This window comes from Juglans regia, chromosome 3 (assembly GCF_001411555.2).
Source record: "Juglans regia cultivar Chandler chromosome 3, Walnut 2.0, whole genome shotgun sequence".
Taxonomy (NCBI): Eukaryota; Viridiplantae; Streptophyta; class Magnoliopsida; order Fagales; family Juglandaceae; genus Juglans; species Juglans regia.
Window position 1 is genome coordinate 5,394,134 of NC_049903.1, and position 18,436 is coordinate 5,412,569.

An 18,436-nucleotide genomic window follows, 5' to 3' on the forward strand; every position below is an offset into this window, starting at 1 on the left:
AAAATTGTCATCTTCCAAAATACCGTAGTCAATTAATTTAACTTTTTTTCGGCCACGTCATCAACTAGACTTTAAAACCCGATGCTGCGTCTCAACTCACGACGTCCGCAGAGTCTTTCGCCCTTTCCCCCTCCATTTCCCCTCACTTCCCCTCCTCCCAAACATCTCCCAATTCAAATTCTAAATTCGATCACAGATGTCATCCCAAACCGTCGAACACGTCGTCCTCTTCAAGGCTAAAGACAACGCTGACCCGTCCAAGATAAACGCGTGGCTCGACGCGCTCAACGGCCTGATCTCCTTAGACCAAGTCCTCCACCTCAGCGCCGGTCCAGCCCTCCGAACCCGATCCTCCTCCTCTTCCCTCGGCTTCACTCACATCCTCCACTGCCGCTACGGCTCAGAACGGGACCTAGCTGCCTACTCGGTCCACCCCAGCCACGTTAGCGTGGTCAAAGATCACGGCCAGCCTCTGATCGACGACATCATGGCCGTTGATTGGTTGGCCGCCGCCGCTCATGATATCCACCCACCGCCGGGGTCCGCAATCCGAGTCACCTTCTTGAAACTGAAGGAAGACCTGGGCGACGATGTAAAATCGGAGATCTTAGCGGGCATTAGAGGAATTAAAGATAGGTTCGCTCTAATTACACAGTTTACGTCTGGAGAGAACTTCTCGCCGGGGAGAGGCAAGGGATTTTCGCTGGCGTGGCTCGCCGTTTTTCCGGGACGGAGTGAGCTGGAGTCGATGGATTCCAACGAGGATCTGGTATATTTGAAAGAGCAGCAGAAGGTTAAGGATTTTGTGGACAGTGAACTCGTCGTTGACTATGTGGTTCCGTGACCATTAGAGAATAGATATTGTCAAGCCAATCAATTTCTAATTTGTATCATTTTAGTTCATAATGTAAGGACTTAAAAAATGTGTATTTATGTGCAACAAAAAAAGTGTTTTGGATTGGAACTGTTTGGGCAAATCTGACAGGTTAGAACTAAACCAGCAAAGGTCTCGGAGAGAAGGTTGACAAGAATGCTGACCGAGTGATTCGTCTTATAATTAGTAATTTAGCAGCACTCCCGTAAAACAAGTTTCACTAATTGAGTGATTCTATACGTCAATATTTTGAAGGATGATGACAGAAACTCCTTTTAGAAAGAATGGAAATAAACCAAAAACGGGGAACCTAGTGACCAGCGAATGTGCCAAACAGCGATAATAAGTAGTTCACTGAACAGGCTTTGGTGGAGAGGGCGGTTGCCCTTGCTGTACAGACCACGGAGGTCGCCTGTTGTGCTCCTATAAAAGAAACATATTAACATTAATTCCCTACATATTAAGCACAATCAATCATAAAATGTCGGCTACTCTACAGAGGTTATATGCACTGTTCTATCTGCATCAGTGTTTGCTATGTTATAGGTGTCCATGGACATCTTAATTACTCATCTTTCTGTTTGAAAAGTGTTGCTGAAAAGAGAATCTTTGTATTCTAGGATTTTTAAGTTATAACTTTCAGCACATAGTACTAAAAACATGGCTTTCTGCATATACTCTCGTAACATTGTACATCAATTTTTAATGTAACTGTCCTTTTCTTTATACACCCCCCTCCTTTTCCAGGCAAAAGATGGGAAAGTTTATCCTAGTATTGCACAACTTGAAAATAGAACCATGACAATTTCTTGATCCTGCTTCACGAGAAAACTTTACTTTTATGAGCAACTTTTCACAGAAGGTTTAGTTTGCATATTAACGGGCATAAATCAAAATGGTGTATCACCGTAGTTGCTAGTAAATAACCAAATGTTCTGTTTAGAATACCAGCCTATAGGAAACTATTGTTGCATAGGCATGGTAACCAAAAGTAATTGCAAATAAAATGTCTAGATACGTGGGAATCTACATATTTGCAGACAAGTAATTCACATACTGTAATTTCTGTCACAAAAGTGCAAGAGGAACACATGACTGATGATGCTCCATATGGGTACATCAGCAAAACTTCACAGCTGCCACAGTTCACTTGCCCAACCTCATGAGCTGAAAAAGAAGGATCATTCAAAATCATGTCTTGCCAAATTGACAGTAACTACTAATATGGCAGTCTCCAAAGAAGAAATTATCTTTCACTAGATAGACAATAGATTCTATAAAAACTAAAAGGAGAAACTAGACAAGTAGACTTGACTTTGATGAATGAGCACCCATCTGATTGACCAAAAGAAAAGTTATTCGATAGAATCATTTGAAACCTATCTCAGTAGATTGACCTTAGGTGCACTATTGGTTTCGCACACAATTATATATCCAGCAATCAATATATGTGGATCATAAAATCAAGTATTGCATGTGTTTTCACCCAAGTTAGAAGGTCATTCCCAACACCAAGGTTTCAAATTATAATCTCTAGTTGGAAGCAAAAATCTCAAGGTGCAATTTAGACTTACTAGACCCAACTTCAGATAGATCTTGAGACATTGTATCTGACATATCTCCAATAAGAACTTTGGTAATACACATGGGCATGTGGTCTGACAGGGAGGCACAGAAAGACAATCTCGTGATCTATGCAATCAAAGCCTTGCCACACCAAGTGAAGTTCGTACCTGGATATGTAAATACTAGAGAACAAGTACTATGGGGGTGTTTCAACTCAGTTAGGAGGTTAATGCAACAGCCACTATGGGTTTTTTTCAATAAAATTCCCAGGGGGTTGGGCATCTGGTAGGATCTTTTTTTATGTTGGGGAACCTCTCCTAGGCAGGGCCCTATGGACCCACTCTTGCAGAGTAAACCCTAGTCCCGTGCACCGCACCCACTTCCCTACATAGAACTAGTTAAATCGCTGACTTTTCACCAAGAGGTGTGGCCCCAAAGGATTATTTGCACCCATGAGGGGTTGAACCTTGGACCTTGAAGGGAGTGATACCCCAAGGCCAAAGCCTTCACCACTTGGGCCAACCCCTTGGGGTTAGGATCATTGAGGTAGCTGCAAGAAGGAAAAATACAGACCTCTAGACAATTCATAACCAGTAAAATTGTTCCTTCATATTTTAACAAAAAAAGAAGAATAACATTTGTTCCTTCAAACATTGAGGTTGTTCCTTCACAACCAATCATTAAGGATGGGCATCTGGTAGGATCATAGAGGCAGAAACAAAAATCAAAATACAGACATCTCGGCAATTCATAACCTGCAAACTTTGTTCCTTTGTATTTGGGAAAAAAACAAAATAATATAAACTAAAGAAATCTGTTAACATTTTTTTTCAAAATATTGACAGAACGGCAGAAGTATAATTGCTAATGACGAGGGAATAATTACAGGAGGAAGAGAGAGTAGGAACCTTCAAGTACCAAGTTGACTGTGTCACAGCACGAGCATTTGACATGCCTGGCTCCTCGAGGATACTTCAGCAGATGACGGCAAGAACCACAAACCATCTGAGCCATTTCTGCATCAGAATAACATGGTTCAGCAGTTGAGAGACCTTAAAATTGACTACTTCTATTGTTTTAAGAGAAATAGTTTGGGAAACATCAATATGTATTGATGAATTAAGTTCTAGGTCAAAGACATGCTTCCCCAGCAAAAAACATTCAGTCCATTCTAACCCCTTCCAGTTGCTAGTATCTGAAAACAGCCTGGCCCTAATGTCATCATCATTGCCATGTCTAGGTTAACATAATGAAGTTAATTGCATGTGCAAATCTCAAAGGGGACGTTTTAAATCATCCTACCAGTTCTTAACACGAAATACATGAAAAACAAGAAGTGTTTGTGTATGGTGGAGGAAGAGTGTAAGGGTATCATCATTGATCATTCCACTCAATGCAATTGAAGGTGATTGTAAAGAACAAAAAATTTCCTCCTGATGTCTCCCCCATGGCAGCAAATATTCAACATTGAAAAGATATAACTCTCATTATCTCTTCACAAAAAGAACTCCTCAGAAGGACATGAGTCTCCATACCTATACCCGTGGTGAATCAGAGAGGCAGGATGCCCTCGTAAGGGGAGGGGAGGTATCGTAGCCTCGTAGGAATACCAATACCATCCTAATACAAGATGCATAAAATACCTCAAAGCAAAAGCTAATATAAGACCTTTAGATAGAGCATGTTTAAACACCCTATTAAGGCAAGTAGAACTCCTAGTCTTACTAATGCTACTTACTACTAAACTCATAGCTTTTGGCTAGTCCAATGCTAGTGCTCTAAGTCTTTATAACCATCATAGCAAGTGGATGCCTAGTTCTCTTACAAACATCCACGGACCACGGCTTTAACCTCGGGATAGGAATAACTATAGGCATCGGTGCCAGAAAGCTCAAGCAAGAGGACTAATAAGCACAGCACATTCAAATGATAAGTTTAAATGAAAATGCCCTTAAAGCCAGAGACATTAGCCTCGTAAGTTTTCACAGATGAGATGAGTTGAGATTAAAATTAAAAATTGAATAAAATATTGTTAGAATATATTTTTTTAATATTATTTTTGTTTTAGAATTCGAAAAAGCTGAATTATTTATTTATTTATAAGTATTATTATTTATTTTATTTTGTGTAAAAATTTAAAAAAATTATAATAATTAGATGAGATGAATTTTAAAGAAATTTTGAAAACAAACAATAAATTTCGTGGATGTAATTTTTCTTTTTTCTTTTTCTTTCATTTTATTTTTCGAAATGGGAGCTCCTATTAGAACCCAGATATTCATCCATACAACTCTTTTGTACATCCAAGTCTTCATATTATCCAGATGTTAAGTGTTCGAGATGCACCAAGTTTGGGTGATGACCCAGCTGATTGTCTAGATAACAGTATTTGATGGCAATTGACAAACCAGGATAAAGCGAATCACCGAGTAGGCAAATTTCAAGAGCATAAAAATACTCATGCTAATGACGCCCCTTGTATATCTACATAAATCACAAAGAACCAAGAACAGTGATCGAGTCACTGAATAATATTGAGAGAGAGAGAGAGAGACTCACCGGAAAGTGGTGGTTGTAGCGGTGACTGGGAAGAAGGGAGAGGGATGGACTGCCAACCTGGTGGTGGCCCCTCGTCTTCTTCTGCCTCCACTTCTTTGCTCTCCATCCTCTCTCTCTCTCTCTCTCTCTCTCTCCCCTCAACCCCTCTCCCTCTCTAGTCTCTCCCTAGACCTGCAGAGTGGCGTCGTTCTCGTTCTAGTATTTAACCCAGACACTGACCTTCTGATCCTTTGAACGACGCCGTTCTCTCGTGAAAAAAAAAAAAAAACAAAAAACAAAAATTCAAATACATCTCAAGATTATTCTGTGTATTTCATTTTTTTTTATTATTATAATTTTTTCAAATATTCATATAAAATATAATAAAAATTTAATTTTTTCAAATTTTAAAATAATAATAATATTAAAAAATAATATTATAATAATATTTTATTCAACTTTTATCTCAACACATTTTATTTCAACTTATTATCTAAACTTTACCTAAAAAGCTACCGATAAAAGTCAGGCGAAAAATAAAATTGCGTCCAAATTTGGCAGTGACAAATACTAATGCAGAATTAAAAAAAAAAAAAAAGACTTTGATCACTAGAGCTAAATGAATTCGTTGTTAGAGCATCCACGTTGACCTCTAATATTATTTGTCAAATTTTAGTCAAAAATACCTATTCTCTATTATACTTAATTTTTTAAAACCTCCTACATCCCACTTTTTATTATTTCTCTATTCTATTAAAATAATATTTATTTATTATTATCTTAATTCATTTCTTTTAAACTTTTTCTAAACAAGAGTTATTTGTTTTCTTCATATTTTTAATTATTTATCTCAAACTATTATTTTTTTAAAATCTGAAATTATATATTTCTCACAAAAGATACTGTTTTTGACATATATAATTTTCTATTACTGATGGACTCGTTTTTAAATGACGATAAAAATGTAATAACAATGATAAAAATATAAATAACAATAAAAAAAAAGTAAGTTATAAAATAGTTTAAGAAAAGACAAATAAACTGTTATCACATATCTAGGGAAAAAACATTTAAAAGAAGCAAAGAAGAAGATAAATGATAAAAATCACTTGTCAAAACGTAACAATCACTTGTCAAATACGACATCAGCTCTAGTCTTAGCTACTAACCATTTGGGCCTCAATGATGTTGAATTATAATACCTGAAAGCACTCAGTATGGAATCCAATTCCAAACTGTAGATCTCGAAATTCAGGCTTTTGTAAAGTTAGACCCCAACTTGGGCTGGGGCTGACTCGTTTGCGGCTCAACATGCAGCGTTGTCTTTCTAGTCCAAGGTTAACCCATAAGAACGATTTATACAAAAATAAATAAATAAAGTGCTTTGCAACCATTATATGAAGTTAATTAATTTGGGACAACTTGAAATAGATATACATTTCTACAGAAGATTCTTGTTTATAGTTGCGCCATCTTGAAGGATGCAAGCAGCAATTGATGGGCATCGCAATAAACTAGGTTTCATCAAATTCCTAACTCCCAAAAAAAAAAAAAAAAAAAAAGGGATATTTAAAGGTAATATTACTTTGCACAACTCAAATCGTAATATAGCAGAACCAGTAGTTTATAAACGGCATTACCACCAGGTAGTTCCATATTATATTACCATAGATTACAAACTCCCAAAATAATGAAGGCAAAGGACGGGAAAGAAAAACGAAAAACTTCCCAACAAGGTAGTAATGCAGCTGACCCGAACCACAGCCCAGGAACCGATGCAAACGCATGATCAATTACTCCATTTATTTTCATATGCGTAGGGTGGATCCAGGATCTGATGATCCTCTGTCCAAACTATATATATGCCTTTGTCAGGACGGGGATATTACAGGAGAAAAGCAGGCAGCGCGTAGAGGCTCTTCCATCTGTGATTTAATGAAACCTTTGGTCATTTGTTTCCATTCACCGATACTCTCTATAAGTCCCATAACATCCTTTTCTCCATACCAAGACGTATACCATAAATTAGCTACAAAAACTGCTCAAGAAAATTTGTTAAGTGTAATTGGGGGGGTATCTCTCATCAGGCTCCTTTCTTCTTTTGGTCTTTGGACGGTTTGACTTCCTTCGTGAGCATTCTTGGTGCTATAGCCATAGCCATAAGTTCTTGGAAGAGCAGCTTACAGGCATAAGGAATGTGAACCTGCATATGCAAAAGCATTAAAACCCAGACAAAAGGTAAAAATAAAAATAAATCTCACAACACAATAAGATCAGAGATGATGGTCTTGCGTATTTCTCATGTCTGTGTGTGTTGTGTTGGGGAAGAGTTTCGAATCAACACCCCCACCCATCCAAAAATAGTAATCATAAAAATAATAATAGAAGGGTGTGTGAAGATACTGACCTGAACAATGTCTGTTTTGTTCTTGCAACCTCTGCACTCAAAAGAATTCTTCTTCAAGTTTGCAATGGCTATCAACCCACAATGTTCACAAACATGGATTCGGTATGCATCACTCTGATCAAACAACCTCTCTTTGAGAAAGTGAGCAGCACCATGGGCAATCATGCAATCTCGTTCCATTTCTCCAAATCGAAGACCACCATCACGGGACCGTCCCTCAGCTGGCTGCCTTGTCAAGATCTGAACAGGGCCACGCCCACGTGAATGGATCTTGTCATCGACCATGTGTTTCAATCTTTGGTAGTAAGTGGGGCCAAGGAATATCAAAGCACTGAGACGCCGACCTGTGTGGCCGTTGTACATAGTCTCAAAGCCACGCATTTGATAGCCACATTTGTGAAGAGCTTTGCTGATATTGTCCACCTACAGTGAAATCAAGAACAGGAGAAGGGAAATTTTTGAAATTTTGAATAACACGTAGCACTGTAATGCCAAAGGAAGTACTTTATCACCCAATTACTTTTAAAAAAATAAAAAATAAAATAAACTTAAATAACACAATATCACTTTCAAAACTTAGAAGGGATAACGATTGATGAAAAAAATTGTGTGAAAGTAGCAAATGCTTCTATGACACATCTTTTGGAATCTACAGTTCTGAAGGAGAATGCAACTTACAGTAACATCTGTGAAAGGAGTAGCATCTCCTTCCTTTCCCATGTGAGCTGCAACCTTTCCCATGATACACTCAATCAGCTGGCCAATTGTCATACGTGAAGGAATGGCATGTGGATTGACAATGATATCAGGGGTGATCCCTTCCATGGTCCACGGCATGTCTTCTTGAGTATATGTCATGCCTACTGTTCCCTTTTGCCCATGCCGACTGCTAAATTTATCCCCAATTTGAGGAATTCGAACGGATCTCACCCTTACTTTCACAAACCTCAGCCCATCAGCATTTGTTGTCAGTAGAACCTACCAAAGGATGAGCAAATTCATGTTTAAATTACGAAGGCACCCTGTTAGAGATACAAATTTAATAATTCAATTAAAGCTCCTGATCCATCAACTCAAAAGACGGCAACTATTTACTTGATCCACAATTCCAGTTTCACTGTGACGAAGACTGATGCTATGATCACGCCGTGAATATCGTGCATTTAGTCCCTGAGCATCCTCCTGAGCAAGGGGAGTGGTCTTTCCAATGATCACATCCTCACCTGAAACTCGTGTACCCTAATTTAAGAAAAAAAGTTAATTTCTGGGAGCAAATGGAAATTTTAGGACTATTGTGGCACAACATGCTAAGAAGAACACAAGTTGACATATACTTACAGGAGGTGCAAGACCATCATCATCCAACTTATCATAAGAGCCATGCCTCATACCCTGCAAAACAATATCTGAGTTGAACGCGAAAAATTAACTCAAGCAGAATTGACTCGTCAGTGTTATCCAAAACCAAGTTGTCACCATGGTATTGGCCCTGTCTGGCCGTCCGAAATCCTCTTTGACAAGAGTTCCCATCTTCTTCTCCTCATCCCTATGAAAGAAAGAGAAATAAAAATTACCTCCTAAAGAAAGATAATGAAGTATAGAAATTAAAAGGACTACTTATTCAAAGAAGGTGTTAGTATGCTTTACCGATATGATCGGAAAAATAGTGACCGAAAGAATCCACGGTCTATGGAGGACTGGTTCATTATGACAGAATCTTCCTGGTTATAACCAGAATAGCAGGCGATGGCAACAATGGCATTCTAAAGCAGAATAATGGGCAGAAATCATCATAAGAAACTTTTAACCAAAAACAAAAGTGTGAAAAAGAAACAAGCTATAACGAATTAGATGTTTACAATGCCGGCAGGAAGCTGCCTAAAGTGGAGATGTTCCATGGCACGTGTTGTTACAAGCGGCTTTTGAGGATAATATAGAACATAAGCCAACGTATCCTGTGTTGAAGTAAAGAGAAATAAGAACCTATGGTGATCTGATGCATACTATGCAACAAAAACTGAAAAGTAATAATCATAAAGATGGGAATGGAAGTATACCATTCGAAATTGGTAGTTGGTGACATAAATACCCATGGCTTGCTTACCCATAGCTGATTGATAAGTATTACGAGGGGACTATACACCAGAAACAAATTAGTAAGATGGAATGAAAACATAGGTATTTCTTAATCAGATGATGCCCGCACATGCACAAAAAATGCACCTGATTATGGTCTGGAAATGGAATAATTGAAGCACAAACACCCAAAATCAATGATGGGTGGATTTCACAGTGGGTATAAGTTTCAGAATAAGCCTCCTCTGGATTGAGCCTAGCTTGTACAAGATCCTGTCACCAGTTTTTTGCAGTTAGATAGTCTTCATAGCTCCTTTTGAGATGATTGATAAAAAAAGGAAAACAAAAACATAATGTGTTGTAACATAATTGTATGGCTCACATTTATGGTCATGGAAATCATTGTGGTCTCTTCTTCTTCCGTGTCAATATATTCAATAAATCCCTTTGCAACAAGATCAACCCAACCAGCATCCTCGGGGGTTTCCTGTCAATTGGAGTTATTACATTGATGTTATTGCCAAATAAATTAGTTGAAAGAAAGGTATTAAAAAAATCAACAGCTCACCCTCTGCTGCAGTAAATGGATATCCTTCTTCTTTATGAGAAGCCTTTGCTTCTCCACAATGAATAGTGGACGACTGCAACGGCCATAGTCAGTATATATCCGCAGTTCTTTCAATCGGATATCTCTAACCACCCCAACCTCGGTATTAACATCAACCTACAGATGTAAAGACTAGTCAGTATTCAATACATGTAATAACATTCAGAGCATAGATTATTTTACTTATAAAAAAAAAAAAAAAAAAACATTCAGAGCATAGATGTCCATAACCAATTGATTAAACCTGGAAATCTAAAAAGAAAGACACAAAAGTATTGATCAATCCAAAGACCTTGTTTTATGGATCTATTTAACATTAGTAGCAGGACATTTCTTCAAGCAAACATAAATGTGACCTAAGGATCTGATTTTGAAAAAAAAAAACAAGAGGCTGGGTTTCAAGGTGGGGGTTGGTGGGGGTGAGGGAGGGGACCTTCCCTTGAGATGTTAGCAGAAGTGATTTGCAATTATTGTAAAACGTTGCATATGACAAGAACACAAGATTCACTTGTAACGTTAGGGCCCCAAAAAAAAAAAAAAAAACGCAAATCAACATGAATAGATAAGTCATAAGAAAGAAAACTTATTTACAGGTGAAAAAGGGGCCAAGTACCGAGCACTTCCACTCAATCACAAGTATATACATAAGAATTTTCTTTTTATCAGTAAACAAGTTCTATTGATATAAATAGGCACAGCCCAAGAGCAAGGGGCATATATACAAGGGCAACACCGAGTCATGATTGTATGTATATACATAAGAAATTACACAAACATCTACTGACCCTTCGCCTCAGCCGTCTCAATGTTTTCACCAACATATCGGGATCTCGATGAATACCAACCCAGCAACCATTAACAAAAATTTTTGTAGCTTGTGGAATAACCGCAGGAGAAATTTCCTGAAATTAAAATAAAACTTCAAACTAGGAAAATAACAAACAAACAGAAAATTGACTGTTCACACAGGATCAAAAGCACGAACCTCAAAATTCTCAGTACCCCATTCTTCCAAAAATTCCAAAATTGGATATGCTGCCGATCCAACAGTTATGTACACCATCAATGCAAGATTCTTTACCAGCCCACATGCCTGATGTTACAGCAAAATAAACTCAAGTGCCCAAGGAAGCAATGGAGATAAGTTTCTAGTATAAAATACACAAACAGAAGTCCACAAAAAGAAAAAAGAAAAGAAAGCTCACTTGTCCTTCAGGTGTTTCAGCTGGACACATCATTCCCCACTGTGAATTGTGCAACTGGCGTGGTTTGGCCAATTTTCCTGGTGAAGTATACCTCAATTGAAGTGAAAATAAAGAAAAAAATAACAAATATGGAAATGAGCAACACAATGATTCCAGAATGTTCTATATGGTGGAAGATATTGTGACTATGTTTTACTGATGATACAACTCTATGCAAGCTCACAAATTCAGAAGACAGGACTAACCTACTCATTAAACACAAATAAGTTTACCTTCACGTCCAATGGGAGAATTTAGTCTTCTCAGATGTGACAAAGTGGAGGCATAAGTTAAGCGATTCAACACCTGTAAAAGGAAAAAAAAAAAATATATTTGAAAGCCATAAAGTAAGCTCCTATACAAATTGTGAATCTTTAAACTGAAAATGAAAGTAACATAAATTAAGAGAGCAAAGAATAAACACGCAACGAGTAAGATAATAACTAAGGCTTAAACCTGTGAAACTCCAGCTCTTGTACCAGCTGCATTTGCTTGCCCCCAGTTTCCAGTGGCAAGCGAGTATTTGAGACCACTGGTAATTGTTTTTGCTTTGATGGCAAATTGGAGGTTAACATCCTTTCCATTATCTACACACTGTACCATGCACGAAATACATAGGTACAAACCCAGAAAAAGTAGAAACTAAACTAAATAATGTCAGGGTTCATGCAAGGCACCTTCTGCACATAACCTCTCACATCCCTAGTTAACTTTCTGAATAGCTGCAATCATATAAACAATTAAGTATCAAAAAACTAAAAACAATGGTATGAACAGCAATCAATATCCAAATAATTACCGGACACCAAATTTAAAGTAGCCTCAAAATTCTCACATGGAACTAACCATTCTAAACAGGCCTCCAAGTAAGGGACCAGCAAGGTCCAGCCTCTTGTTTCCATAATGATCCCTATCATCTTCAGCCCTCCGGCCTAGTGCACAGAGCAGAAGCCGGTGAATAATATATCTGGCAGAAGCAGCAACAAGTTTAACATACATATCACCACCATGATGCAAATGCATATCTAACAGAGACCAAAATTTACCCGAAATAGTAAGCCTTCTTTGTCTCGCAAAATTCTCCAACACCTACATGAGGAAGCATTTCCTTTTGAAGAATTTCTTTGGCATACCTGTAAGGAGGATGCATAGAAAGTATTACTCAAAACTTTACACAAAACATCCCAATGCCCAACTAAAATTACCAAAGTACAACATACTTTATCCTCTTTTCCCTAGTTACACCAACAGTTGCTCCTCGTTTTCCAATGTAGTCTAGTGCAACCTGCGGCAAAAGAGGGAGAAACATGGAAAGTTAATAAAGCCCAGAAGCAGACTTTAAGAACTAAAACATAACAGAACATATACATTGTAGGAAATTGAGTAACATGCAATCACTAACAAACTCAAACCAGACACCTCCCACCCCCACACCCCAAAAAAGGGGGAGCAGAAGCAGGAAAAAATAACCATGTAGCAACCATTAGATCAAAACTATCAGGAAATGAGACAACTAAAAAATTACCCAAAACAGCACTTTGGTGCTAGATTAAAAATATAAATGGCTTAAATTTGGACGAGCTGAACTGTTAGATTATTGCACAGCTACAAGAAGCTGAAGCAGACCTGCATCACCACAAAGCAAGGACCTTTTTTCTCCCTCACACTAATTTGCATAATAAACCATGTGTAACAATGTCTCACACTGCTTAAAAAGTCAGTTATGATATAACAAGACCTCAAATAAAGAACTTAGAAGGGGGGGAAGGGGCAACTGATAGCAATAGAGCACCTGTTGATTTTGAATCACAAAGGCTTCTTCCAGGGAGGGACGAAGTAACTCCATCATTTGAGTATCAGCGAAATCATAACATATATGCTCTAGTATGTCTTTGTCAGCAACAAACCCCAGTGCTCGAAATACAATAATTATTGGAATCTCCGTTCGAATATAAGGAAGAGTGGCACGAATGTACTGCCCTGAAGAGCCCTGCAGTAGCATTGAGTGGATTAGACAAAAATATGTGAATACCATAAATTACCTCAATAGCTAATAACTAGATAGTCAAACTTTTGAGAAAAACAAAGCCCAAACACCATAGAAATCCCATTACCCCTTTGGCACTAGCCCGAGAAAGCATCCGCACAAACATGGTACTGGGAGGTCTGTTCTGAGATTCCGCCATAGACCGAACTTCTGCCACATAGGCATACTTGTTAGGTTGTCTCTTCTTGAACACATAGACATGATTGGTGCTCATCTTCTCTTGGGCGATCAGAACCTTTTCACTCCCATTTATTATAAAATATCCACCTTGATCATATGGACACTCCCCAAGCTCTGTTAAATCCTTCTCTGAATTCTCAAACACTGTGCAATAACTCGACCGGAGCATTATAGGAACCTATTAAAATATTTTTTAAGATGAGTAGGAAACCTATTAATATACAATAATAAACAACTCAGAGAAGTAAATTTGCAGAGTCGATTTCAACTTTCAGAAATAAAAATCCTACGAACCTTCCCTATGAAAACTTTGGTGAAATCATGAGTCTCAGTCACTTCTTCACCATCATGCCCTTTCTTTATAACTCTTTTTTTGACATCCACGTACAAGGGGGCGGAGTATGTTAGATTTCTCAACCTTGCAGCCTTTGGAAACAAGGTTGCTGTTTCCCCATCAGACTCGGTCATCATGGGCTTACTCAAGTATATCTGACCAAAGCTGATCTTATAGATGGTCTGCAGGAGGATAGAAGGGGAGTAGTATTAGAACCCAGTAAAGAACCATGAAAATTATTTGGTACCACTCAGACTTCATTTTATTTGTTGGAAATAATGGAAAGTAAAAAAAAATCAAAATCAGACTCTCAAATTTCATTAGTCGGACAAACAGGGCAAAAACCCTCCACTCAACCAACCTATGCCTTTTTTCATTTATCCATTCCTTGGAATAAGATCAGTGAAAAACCAGTGGAGAACCGTTAAATCTATTCCAATAACTCATTAATTTATTGCTGAGTGACTAATAAGCCCCAATGCCTAAACAGTACAACATATTTGTCACAATAAATTATGCCTTTGGTTGGGATTTTAAGACTACATCTGGTTCTCGAATTAATGGTGCTTATGTTTATCTCTGAACGTTTTCTTCATTTCTATGCAGTAAAAGATTTACTGCTATAAATGATTGAAGGTTTCTGAAACTAACTAAAATATAAGAAAACGACAGTTTCACAAAAAATGACAAGTCCCTCGATCTCAAGATTAGAGACTCCATTTGTAAAAATTTTATGTGAACATATTTACAATCTTTGTATTTCAAATTCCACCAGGAAACAACTAAAGCAAACCAATCCAAGCCCAGGGCATTATAACAGATTTAAACCATCAATTAAGCATTTCAAGCTTCAAGGCAATCCATTATTTCGGGGAAAAACCCTCTTGCTATTGTCTGAAAGCTAGTGTAAATGGAGCTTGATATTTGGAACAGCCGAAACGGCTAAAATTGAATTTTCACCAGGATGAAATTTAAGCTCTGCGATTACTAACCAGAAACCCTAAACACTCCCGTTCTCCGTGGAAATTAAAAATTGAATCTCACACGGAAACCTAAGACGCTTAAAACTCCGTTTGTTTCTAGAGATAAAAGCTATCGCATTGAGAAACACGAATTGCGTCGAGAAGCGGACCTCGGCGAAGTCCAACTGATGGCCGGGGTTGTGCTGCGACTCTGGGCGAATCTCGATTTCGGCGGACTCGTCCACGATCTCCTGCATTGTGTTCTGGATGAACTCGTCGAACGAGTCTAGCTGCTGGCGGACCAGACCCTTCTCCTCGAAGTATGCGGAGATGACGGCCCAGGCGTCCTCCTGGGTGATCTCCTCCTCTTCGTCGTCATCGTAGCTCAACTGCTGGTCGTACTCCTGGTCCTCCTCCATGTCTCTGCGTTTCGAATTCAAAACCCTAAGTGTTGTTGTTGCTTGAGGATGTGATGGTGGTGGTGGGAATGGAAGTGAAACCCTAGCAGAGCGTCGGAGGTCAAGTTGAGTTCCGACTAGAGCTGAAGGAGAGCCGAGGGCGTGTTTGGCTTTATATTTTATTGGGACCGTGGCTTTGGCGGTGTTCGTGGAAAGTGCTTTCCATCGCTTTGGCTAAGGCAGTTATGCACTTATGCTGGCGTGGCGTGTGACTGCGTGGCTGATTTGATCTTTGGACAAGTGTCGCAAGATATTCACCTGAAGATGTCAGCTAAAAATAAAATTATTAGGAAGGTAATCGGTGCGGTTTTTCTTTGATCAAAAAATTTTGATCCATCTTTTGTCCAGGCCAATTATTCACATAGTTAGGATCGGATCGTTACCTAACGATTCGGTCCGTCTAATCATTTTGATTCGGTCCGGACTAATATAAAATAGATCAAATATATAAAAAGTCTAAAATCAGTTATAATGTGTATTTTTGGTCCATTTATACAAAAAAATCTATAAGAGTATTGATAATGACTTATGCATATTTATATTTATCTTTATGTTTGTATAATATTTCTTTAAATTAGTCTGTATTGAATTATGCATCTTTAAAATTTTACATAATTATGGATAACATTTTTTTAAATTTGAATAAACACTTCACTCTCTAAATATTATTTTATTATTTTTTCTCTTTCCTACCCTTTCTCTTTCTCAACAACAACGCAAACAAATAAACTGAAGAGGACCGAACAAGATTGATAATTGCTTATTTGAAGCATATCAAGAAAAAATAATTTGATAATTGCTTATTAGAAGCATTTCATTTTTTTTTTAAAAAATAATATTTTATTATTATTTTATTCAAATATGCTTAATTCAATATGAGAGTTTTTTTTATATACAAAATAAATCTCTAAAAGATGTGGTTTTGCATATGCATATAGAGAAACCAATACTAGTGCTCTAAACTTTTGAATATAAACTATTTACCCCTATAAACTTTTTTATTCTATTTTATTTTCTTAAACAAATTAATTAAATGATAAAAATTATATAAAATAATAAAATTAAAATTAAGTGACCTCTTTAATGTAAAATATCTAATCAAGTTGTTGATAAAATCATTAATTATAATTATACTGTCAATGTTACTAACTTAGTACTCAATAGTCAATACTTAATAGTATGTGTATGGATTATGATAATTAATACATAATGACATATATTATGTATATTGTTATATGGATAATGAATAATTGTATATTGGATATTTCATCAATGTAACCTAGGTATCTTACAAAAAATATACTTTATTATTTTATTTGAGTGTAGAAACTAGAGTATGTACAACTGCATATAAATATATAATGTTATGATTTATGATGTATTCATAATCTCATATAATATATTAGTTAATATTTAATAGTATATTTAATGTTTTATATGGTCAAAGATGATAGGTTAAAGAAAAATTACATAGCTAAGTTATACAACTATACGTAAAATACTATATAAAAAAATTTAAATGTATATTTCGGTTCGTCTGGTTTGATCCGAAAAAATCACACTCCAAGATTAGACCGAAAATTGAAAATTTGGAAACTAGTGGATCGAAACTGACTAGCAGTTTTATCAGTCCACTTCGATCTGGACCACACCATTCGGTACGATCAGATTTTTCAATCCGGACTGTTTTCTTTCACCCTAATAAAAATAAGAAAGTAGTAAACATTTAACATTGGCTTCATAATGTTTATAATGGTTAGATAAATTTTTTAATTAATATTTTTCATTTTAAAACTTGAAATTTAGAGACAAATCTCCTAAAACTTCTGATCGAAAAAGAGAGAAACGCATGCAAGGCGGTGAGGAGGAAGGGTTTTAAAATAAAACAGAACACCAAAATGACGTTTTTTTTATTAAAAACTTATTTTTAATATATATATATATATATATATAAATGAGCAGGCGGAGGAGTGAAAACTCGAGGGGGCTTGGTCGAGCTCGAACCTGATCCCCTGACACCCAAATGCATGAGAGCATCCCCGCATGCTCGGCATGTGCAAACAGGTGCCCCCACCCACCCTTGGCGAGGGTCGAATGGGCCGGATGTGGAGACACGCCACCCACCCTTAATTATAGGATTTTAATCATCAATATTCCCTGAAAAATCTCAATGCTTTCAATAATTTTATTTCTTAAGTGTGGAGCCGAAATTTTTTCCTGTCGCTTCCATGCCAATAATCTCTCACACGTCAATAACTTGGATAGTGAAACTATCTAAACTCATTTTATCTAATCATTATAATTTTTTTAAATTTTTAAATAAAATATAATAAATAATTTAATTTTTTCAAACTTCAAAATTAAAATAATATTATAATAATATTTATTCAACTTTTATTTCATTTAATCTAAACTCACTATCCAAACTAAGCCAACAGGCGAGAAATGGAGTAAGGATGTAGAACTGGATCCGAATATTCGACCATAACCAGATCCGGATCCGAATTTTAAAAAATTGGGCGGATAACTACCCAAATAAGTACAAAAAGATCTGAGCGATAACCGGATGTAAATCCGGATATCTGGGTCTATTACATTTCTTTACTTTTTTTTAAAGACTTTTTAAAATCATATTCCAGCTTTGTCTTTGCATATACAATTTCATGCACTCGATAATATTTTCCAGCCTAACCTTTTGTTTGTTTTCCCATAAAAAATATTTTTGTTATTTTTAATAGTTTTTTATTAATTATTATAAAATTAATTTTATTTTGTTTTATTTTGAGATACTAATGTTTTTCTATCACGCTAGAAGATAAAAAATAATAATAATTAGAATGATGATAAATAATAAAAAAAATTATATTCCATATAATATTTGTCATTTTTTCGAATTACATAAGATATTAAGATTTGAAAATTTAGACTTAACATACAAATACGAGCTAGAGAAAAAAAGAAAGTAAGATACACTATTTACCATTACTATAGCTTTCAACATGATATATATATTAGTTAGGTAATTTTTGTTCTTGGTCTCTAAGTTGTTATTAGTTGAAAAGACATGAAGCGTTAAAAACAGTAAATTATAAAGCTATCTTAAAGAAGAATGAACAGCTTGATTTTAGTAAATTACTAAGTAG

General features: G+C 36.5%; 3 protein-coding genes across 3 annotated transcripts; 1 reads left to right on the forward strand and 2 right to left on the reverse strand.

Moving 5' to 3' along the window:
• The first annotated feature begins 92 nt into the window (after nucleotides 1–92).
• On the forward strand, nucleotides 93–959 carry LOC108990609 (stress-response A/B barrel domain-containing protein UP3-like). Its single transcript, XM_018964613.2, has one exon. It carries the CDS (start codon nucleotides 197–199, stop codon nucleotides 842–844), a length of 648 nt encoding a protein of 215 aa, XP_018820158.1. The 5' UTR covers nucleotides 93–196; the 3' UTR covers nucleotides 845–959.
• Nucleotides 960–1,021: 62 nt separating this feature from the next.
• Nucleotides 1,022–5,199, reverse strand: LOC108990622 (protein LOL2). The gene is made up of 4 exons (XM_018964628.2): nucleotides 5,000–5,199; nucleotides 3,349–3,456; nucleotides 1,932–2,041; nucleotides 1,022–1,297 (listed from the first exon to the last, which is right to left on the reverse strand). The coding sequence occupies exons 1-4, from the start codon at nucleotides 5,103–5,105 to the stop codon at nucleotides 1,226–1,228; spliced, it is 396 nt and encodes a 131-aa protein (XP_018820173.1). The 5' UTR covers nucleotides 5,106–5,199; the 3' UTR covers nucleotides 1,022–1,225.
• A 1,565-nt stretch (nucleotides 5,200–6,764) lies between these two features.
• LOC108990620 (DNA-directed RNA polymerase II subunit RPB2) lies at nucleotides 6,765–15,436 on the reverse strand. Its single transcript, XM_018964623.2, has 25 exons — nucleotides 15,006–15,436; nucleotides 13,834–14,055; nucleotides 13,427–13,717; nucleotides 13,105–13,302; nucleotides 12,533–12,597; nucleotides 12,359–12,445; nucleotides 12,159–12,279; nucleotides 11,990–12,034; nucleotides 11,769–11,906; nucleotides 11,546–11,618; nucleotides 11,274–11,350; nucleotides 11,054–11,161; nucleotides 10,854–10,970; nucleotides 10,030–10,185; nucleotides 9,844–9,948; nucleotides 9,609–9,734; nucleotides 9,443–9,520; nucleotides 9,245–9,340; nucleotides 9,033–9,148; nucleotides 8,862–8,931; nucleotides 8,724–8,777; nucleotides 8,481–8,624; nucleotides 8,064–8,363; nucleotides 7,386–7,808; nucleotides 6,765–7,181 (listed from the first exon to the last, which is right to left on the reverse strand). Exons 1-25 carry the CDS (start codon nucleotides 15,252–15,254, stop codon nucleotides 7,062–7,064), a joined length of 3,579 nt encoding a protein of 1,192 aa, XP_018820168.1. The 5' UTR covers nucleotides 15,255–15,436; the 3' UTR covers nucleotides 6,765–7,061.
• Between the last annotated feature and the right edge of the window lie 3,000 nt (nucleotides 15,437–18,436).

What these genes read in the sequence shown, in the direction of transcription:
- LOC108990609 (XM_018964613.2), top strand. Translation starts at nt 197, where the DNA reads ATGTCATCCCAAACCGTCGAACACGTCGTCCTCTTCAAGGCTAAAGAC.
- LOC108990622 (XM_018964628.2), bottom strand. Translation starts at nt 5,105, where the DNA reads ATGGAGAGCAAAGAAGTGGAGGCAGAAGAAGACGAGGGGCCACCACCA. An exon ending in AGTCAACTTGGTACTTGAAG is followed by an intron (nt 2,042 to 3,348) that starts GTTCCTACTCTC and finishes CTTCTTTTTCAG; the next exon opens with CTCATGAGGTTGGGCAAGTG. An exon ending in CTTTTGTGACAGAAATTACA is followed by an intron (nt 1,298 to 1,931) that starts GTATGTGAATTA and finishes TTTCTTTTATAG; the next exon opens with GAGCACAACAGGCGACCTCC.
- LOC108990620 (XM_018964623.2), bottom strand. Translation starts at nt 15,254, where the DNA reads ATGGAGGAGGACCAGGAGTACGACCAGCAGTTGAGCTACGATGACGAC. An exon ending in GGCAGCTTCCTGCCGGCATT is followed by an intron (nt 9,149 to 9,244) that starts GTAAACATCTAA and finishes ATTCTGCTTTAG; the next exon opens with AATGCCATTGTTGCCATCGC. An exon ending in CTCCTTTCACAGATGTTACT is followed by an intron (nt 7,809 to 8,063) that starts GTAAGTTGCATT and finishes ATTTCACTGTAG; the next exon opens with GTGGACAATATCAGCAAAGC.